The 7,594-nt window shown below is 37.0% G+C and overlaps 1 protein-coding gene across 1 annotated transcript; it reads right to left on the reverse strand.

Moving 5' to 3' along the window:
- Window positions 1-1,070: 1,070 nt before the first annotated feature.
- Window positions 1,071-3,917, reverse strand: LOC116304994 (bone morphogenetic protein 2). The gene is made up of 2 exons (XM_031714809.2): window positions 3,334-3,917; window positions 1,071-3,165 (listed from the first exon to the last, which is right to left on the reverse strand). Exons 1-2 carry the CDS (start codon window positions 3,584-3,586, stop codon window positions 2,321-2,323), a joined length of 1,098 nt encoding a protein of 365 aa, XP_031570669.2. The 5' UTR covers window positions 3,587-3,917; the 3' UTR covers window positions 1,071-2,320.
- Window positions 3,918-7,594: the final 3,677 nt, after the last annotated feature.

The raw sequence follows: 7,594 nt of genomic DNA on the forward strand, positions 1-7,594 counted from the left end.
TAAGTTTTTTCATCTTTTCACGGTGTAAATAATAATATTAAATAATAATCTTTATTTGCACTCTTGATATACTTTACAATACAAAATAGATGATAAATTTACAAGTTTCAACTAATAAAGAAAGTAAAAAATAGTTAGAGAGAAAAAATAATTATGAGGTGCTGGGGAGCTGAAGTAACAAGTTTTCAAAGCTAGGACCCCCATCATTCACTTATAAATGAAAATATACAATGAACAACTATTTAAATCTTAATGATAAAAGGGTAAATTATTCATATGTCTAATACTGCATATCTCTTTAATTTCATTGAAGCAATTCACGTATCTGTAGATCATATTTAATATTTTTTTTCTAGCCGTTTGTTTTGCTAATGCTCTCAGTACTACTCAGGGTTCGTACGGCGAAAACTGCTGCAATTTCAAATTTTATCTCATCGGATTTTCGAGATAAACCAAATTAATCTTGGAGCACAAATTTACTCTTTAATCACGCACTTTTCAATTATGTGCATGGGCCTATTCTAGATACCTGAGGCTTTATTAAGTATATATATATATGACTTTGAACTTTTACGTGAATCGAAAGTCAGTGACTGAACAGTGACGTGCCGCAGGACAAATCTCATCAATCATATTCCGTCTAATCAAAAGTATCTTCATGGCTGTTTACTTTATATATTACTAATTCCATACTGAATTGAGGTTACACATCAAGACCCAACACCCAAGCCCTATATTTTTGATTGTCCAATGTGGAATTTTTAAAACCATTCTTGCATGTTAAGTAAAACTACATAAACTTATGTACTATTGCCAAAAATAGTAACACTCTCAAATTGATTGGATAATAGTATAAACGCCACATGCACCTTCTCAGTTGGCGACTTTCATTTGTTCAGATTTTTTTTACAGCAAAAACCAAGGTCGTTTAGTCTAGATATAACAACACAAGCCCTCCCTCATCAGGTCTAAAGATTCAATGTCAATTGTATAAGTTTCTCGATGTGATCGTACTCTCAAAACACGTAAATAAAGTAACCATCTATTGTTGATCAGTATATTGTCCAATGTTGTGCTTTTCGTGAAAGTCAGGCTTTATTTTGATTGTTTTCAGTTTAACATTAGCGTCTAAGTAAAGAAGATGGTATGATAATGCTACTGATTTTCATCTCCTTCTATTTTATCTAATTTATTTTTGATCTTTTAGTTCAGTTTTGTAATAGAGGGATCGACCAAATATGGCTCGATCTGCAGGGAACCTTAGAACACCTGTGCAAGACATGCATGCTGATCACGTGGACACCACGTGAAGAAGTCTATGATAGTGCAGTCTCTTGTACAACTGTATTCCAGTAGCAAATCACAAGTGATTTTATTAAACTAATTGCTCAGTCTATTTAGCTTAATGGATTAACAAATGTCAAAACTATCCAAGATGGGCGACCGCGTTCTCAACGCCTGGAGGCTTTCAAATTTTCTGGCCAGATTCTCTGCAGAGAATTGCACAGATACACGAACTTTACATCCAAAGTGTTTCCATAAGGGATGCTTTACTCTTTCAAGTGGTGTTTTTTAGTTTATTTGACAACATTTTTTGTAAAATTTCTTTATTGAAACAACAAAACAGGTTGTGGTAGATGTAAGCAAGCGTGCCTTTACAGCTAAGTCTAGGACTTATGCTAATTTGACTTCAATATCAAGACTACCAACCGGAAATTAGCAGTCTGTGAAATCCAGCCCCAGGCGAAATTAAGGCTTCTAATTCGAAGTTGACTTTTAGAGAGTATCGTATTGAGCAAAAAAATCTGTTCTGTCAAATGCATGGACAAATTACAGTAAAATTGAATGTAATTTTATCGGTAATTAAATCTAAAGCAATAAATTACACATTCATATTCAAGTTTATATATAGTCCTTGAGTCGGTGATTAATGCAATACAGAGTTATTTAAAGTATTGTATGATTAGAATAATTATGCCTCATTGCCGAAAAGACAAATTCCAGCATAAATTACATAGATCCTACAGAATATTTTGAAAACTTTCTTAAAGTTATCATGGTTTGGTTCATTCATTTATCATATAGCTTTGGCTTTGCCAAAGGCGTTCCAATCATTCAAATTGATGAGTTTAACTCAATGGACATAATAGTTTAGCCGCTTTACAGGTAACGAAAGTGAAAGAAAACGAGCTCAAACCTATAAAGTCATGCACACCAACAATATAAATAAACTATTTCACTGAAGAGTTGTTCTCTCTTCGAGTCTTTACTCTAGGCTGTACATTCATGAACATTTTGAGATGCGAAACAGAAGTGACGGTCACCGACAGCCACATGAGGAGGCAACCATTTCACCGTATTCCTTCATGACAATGCTGCCATCTAGCTCAAAATACAACATAGTTATTGAATGGAGTTTGGTGGGCACACAGCAGGCTGCAGGAACTGCCTTGCTTTGTCTGTGATGAATCAGGTTTTGTATGATAGCATGATTAGTTGGATTAAAATACTTCTCGATTATCTCAGGACATGTTCCCATGCAGTAAAAGGCACTGAATCCGCGCGGTGCGATGATCCAGTCATCCCAATTCAAGTCTTGAAACTTGACGAACAATCTGTGACGTTTGCAAAGGTCCGACACTGATCTCCTACTTCTCGCTTTTGTCGCTTCCACGAGCGCCACTTCTTCAAGCTCATTTTTCGCCCCACTTTCTTCTTTGATTTCCCTAGCTTTTTGCAGTTTTTTTCGATCAACACCAAACTCGACCAAAAAAGGATCTTTTCGCCCACCTGTGGCCATATTAAAATCAGACGATGGCACACGATAACCGCGGACAGACAACCATAAACCGTAGTTTTTTGACTTGTAATTGGTCCAGTCTTTGACTGCAGAGGTTACGTTGAAGTCAATCCATTCTCCCTCTTTACGACATTTGACCAATTTTGAATCCAAGTAGACTAATTTCTTTTTCCAACGCCTATTGTGCTTCCTCCAAGGAATCGCCAAGCGATACACAGTGATCTTGAAGTGTCCACTAGGCTTTGCCATTCGCGAGCGACGCTTGAAGATTCGTAGGCTTGCATGTCCTATTTTTTCGGATCGTTTTATTGTCGTTATGTTGAATGTAAACAAGTGCTTGTGTGGACCGCGTTTATCCTTGGGCTCTATCAATGTAACATAATCAGGAAGAGAGGAAAGAGTTAACGAGTCATTGCTATTGTATACAGAACACTGACATACATCATAAACACATAGCAATAAAGATAGTTGACTTTGAATAATCAAGCTCACGACATGAAAAGCAGTGGCACTTGAACTCAATGTGTACATACCTCTAAAGAACGTCCGGATAGTTTTTCCCGGAGAGTCATCCTTGGTGTAACCATCTTTGAAGGCTTGTTGCTTGTACAAGTCAATGACAAATCTTGGAACTTGCCAACGAGTTCGTGTTATAGCAGGCTTTTCCTTCACATCTAGTAAGTTCAGTAAGTCGTTTTTTAGTTCATTGAGCTTAAGCGACTGCTGAAGCGTATGACATACCGGAGCGAATAGTACAAAAACGAAGACAATTTTGAAAAGACCCATTCGTCCACGCTGCAGGATTCCTGTGAATTTACTCGATATGCTTAGGCTCTCAACTTTGACGTTTAAATCATAACTTTTTTACGTCTTGTGCTTTATATTGTGTGGTCTGGCATTCACGTGTGCACGCCCGCGTTTTTAGGGATACAACTCATTCCTCACGCCGGAATTTGGCAGTGAAACCGCGTATTCAAAGTGTCTACGCAATGAACGAGCCGCCTTCCTAGTCAAATGAAGTGGAATATTGAAAACAGCTCGCATATTATAGAGCCTTTGTTAGAGCCGTCACATACTGTCTGCTATGTCTAAGGTCTGCGCATTTGTGATTCATATAGAGGCAGGATCTCATGGCGTGATCAGTTAAGCGAAGCCGTAAGCATTCAGTCAATATTTGTTCTTGCCGTCCTTCACACAAGTGTGTTTGGACAGCGTGAATAAGCAAAAATACTAACAAATCCCATCACCCGCAGAGAGCCGCCAAACTTGGGAACAAAGCTTCGCAAGAATGTATCTGGATCGGCGTTCTATTCCCAAAAACTGGTCTCACATATATATTAGTGGCAATTACGCAAGTCAACACCTCGGAGTGGTGGTCAAGTGCGCGTTAACAGGCGTGGACAATAGGCTACGCTAAAGCTAGCTGAATCAAACAAAACACGTTATTCTTGAGCTTTATTTTGGCTTTGAATTGGCGTACAACGGAGGCGTGTTGTGGAGGATATGAGAATCGTGTACAAATCTTTGTCGGATTCCGGCCAGCTCATGAACAGGATAGTTTGTTTTCCAAAGGAACGCGCGGTCAAACAACACTCACTAATAGTCCTTTTCAACTGGATAATATACCCTAGATTAATAGAGATTTTAAAGCTATTCTACTCTCAATCAAGATAATCCAGATTTTAAAAGAAAAAGCGAAAAAATTAGGAATATGTGTTTCTTGGAATTTAATTCCACGATATTGAAACCAGACTTAAAACAATATGGACCTGCTAAAGAATTCATTCAATCTTTTACCCCTTAGAAGGAAAACCAAAACATGGCATATATTTAAACATTTATTAAGAGTTCTATTCTTCTTAATCAGCTGATGTGACCCAAACTTTTATGAATTATTCAAAGATGTTTTTCATTTTTTTCGGTTTTGCGCAACTTGAGGTGACAAAGTCCATTCTGTATCCCACGCCCCGTGGGGATGCCTGTCATGGCGACGCTTCAAATCTCGAGCTCTTGAAGGAATAAAGCTTTTTTTCAGATTTTTCCTCCCTCCCCTTTCTCTATCTGTTTTAATTTCTTTTAATTTTATCTTTTCCATTAATTATTATTTTTGGTCTTCATTAGTAGAGCTGACGGGATTGCCAAATCTTACAGAGTTTTAAAATCAAATGTTTTACGGAACTCAGTGTAATTCAAAGAATTAGTTAAACCCTTCCCTTCTGAATATCATGTGAACGGTTTTGACATTTCGTGGATTATCGCTAATCACAACAGAATTTAAGTCTTTCTTCATTATTTTTTTGACTGTTTTTATAAGGTTTTTATTATTGACAAAAATTATTCAAGCACTAATAATCTTCGAAAGGTATTACTTCATGTAGTATTTAATATTTTGTTCCTCTCATATAAACTTATATTACTCTTTACTACATGAATGATATGCCAGACGGTGGTATTTAGCGTGACGTCATTGCTGTAATCTTCTGGATTATGATTGGTTGTTTCTGAGATTTCATTGAGACGTTATGATGAACTTCCTGCCAGTCCTTGATAGGCTGAACGATTCACCGTGTATCAGTATTGATGTTAGAATTAATTTGCCTTGAAACAGACTTGTAACGGAACAACAGAATATTTACTTTACCCATTGGGTTTTGGAGACAGTCTTTATCTATTACACCCGGGATTAGCTTGCTCAATTTTCCCCCCGTGCGCACGGATAGAGTGATATTAAACCTGCAGGAATCCTAAAAATCATGGGCTTCCTGTGGCAAATCTGAGTAGACCCTTTCTGGACGTGAAGCCGCTTACACATTTCTGACCATTTGACATTCCCTTGAGTATAATTTCAAGTTTAATTAAATATTAAATTAATGAAATAATCTTTTTGTTGGAGGTGGTAGGGGCTGGATAAATTAGTTTCTCTTGTGCTTCGAGGGTTTTTCCGGTTTCTTCGGTTTTCGCTCGCCAACTCGCCACCTGTGGCGGTGAATAGCGATAACTATTGTTCCCTCCCTCCCTAAAAAACGCCTGCTAATGATTCCATTTCGATCTGTTGGCGTCGAAAGCTTAAACACGACCTCCTTGCTCGGCAGGTTGACCAAGCACTTCCTGCACTCGGTCGACGTAAAATAAATCTAGAATCTTAGAATTTAATGACAGTGTTTGCGCAATGGGCTTAAAATTACGAAGCCACGTTGAGAATTAAAACCTTTTTTAGCAATTCTAGCAGTCTTAAACAGAAATAGCACAAATTGAGAGGGTTTTCTGTAAATAGCTGTCATACTAAAGGACGTGGTCTGTGGTGCCGTGCAGTGGGTTAACCCTAAAATTTGACTCGAGTGTGTAACCCTTTTTACCGTTCCTAGTATATCGTTTATGACCAGGCCTATGTATTCCTTTATAGGTGGTTTGCGATTATTACCGAGAGATGGAATGATGTGAAGAAAGAACTAGTTGCATGGTTGATGACGTTGATCGGGGAAAACATAATTAACCATGATGATGGTGGTTATACAAACCGCCATGCCATATATACTTTTAAGAATATTAGTCATAGCAAGCTCCCGACACAAGCAAAAATGTTAGTCATGCATGCGCCTATACTATATACTAGTTTTCGTTGTGTGTGAAGATTAATTGCCGTTGAAAGTAATATATTGATAAAATTACAAAGGACAGCGCATATATATATATATACACAGCTATTTGCAAAAATTATGGTCGTTTCCAATATACATACAAGTATATCGAAAGTATATCAGACAGGGCGGGATATCTTTCTTGATATTTTTTTTCAGAAAGCCCTAGTGATAGACAACTCGAAAAAATATAAGGGATAAAGAAACAAAAAAATATAAGCTATCCCATAATTTTTGATATGCTTTTGATATACTGGTACATATATTGGAAGCGGCCATAATTTTTGCAAATGGCTATATATATATACATATACATTCGATTGCAGAATCGTTGTAGTATACATTTATACATATATCTAATTCATTCAGTAAATTTAATGATATGCGAAACAGAAAAATCGCTTTATTTATTGTTTGTTTCATTCAATGACTGTCAAAATATTTTTTTCTTGTCCTTTAGATCGTACACATATAATCAGTTGGTTTTAAGCGTTAAAAATTGTTGTTTTGCATTATGCATCTCATTAGATATTTGTATAAATGTATAAATGTATACTACAACGTTTCTGCAATCGAGTGTGTGTGTGTGTATATATATATATATATATATATGCGGTGTATGTCCCTTAATTTGTGGTTTTGGGCCAGAAGGAAGTATAAATTGGAATTACTACAAATATAGAACAAACTTTTCGTGCTGTTTTAAATCATTTTGCTTCAGCAACGTTTGATCTAAAATTTGTGGCGCACTTCAATCCCACAGGCATTGATTCTCGAAATTGAAACGTACTTTTTACAGCGAACCCCGGTGATTATCGCTTGGTTTGTGGTCACAATGACCCGGAAGGGCAAAGTCTGAATGCGGAAAAATCCATGTTTGTGACAGAAAAGGATTAGGAAAGAAGCCATCGATTACTTTGAGTATTTACACGGATTCTATTTGCTTTGCTGCGTAAAAATATAATAATTTTTCGATACGACCGACGCCCATGTTATTTTGGCGCAAATTTCATGACTGAGACTAAAGGCGCGATTACGCGGAGCAATTTTCTCTGCAACTTGGCGTTGCGACACAAGTTGCATCGAGCATTGCAGCGTGTAACCTACAGCGCAATTTGAAAATTGTTGCCAGATAAGTTGCAGCAATCGTTGCAAA

The sequence above is a fragment of the Actinia tenebrosa genome, unplaced genomic scaffold, assembly GCF_029948245.1.
Source record: "Actinia tenebrosa isolate PJP-AT-01 unplaced genomic scaffold, QUT_ActTen_1.0 PGA_scaffold6__47_contigs__length_16458017, whole genome shotgun sequence".
NCBI lineage: Eukaryota > Metazoa > Cnidaria > Anthozoa > Actiniaria > Actiniidae > Actinia > Actinia tenebrosa.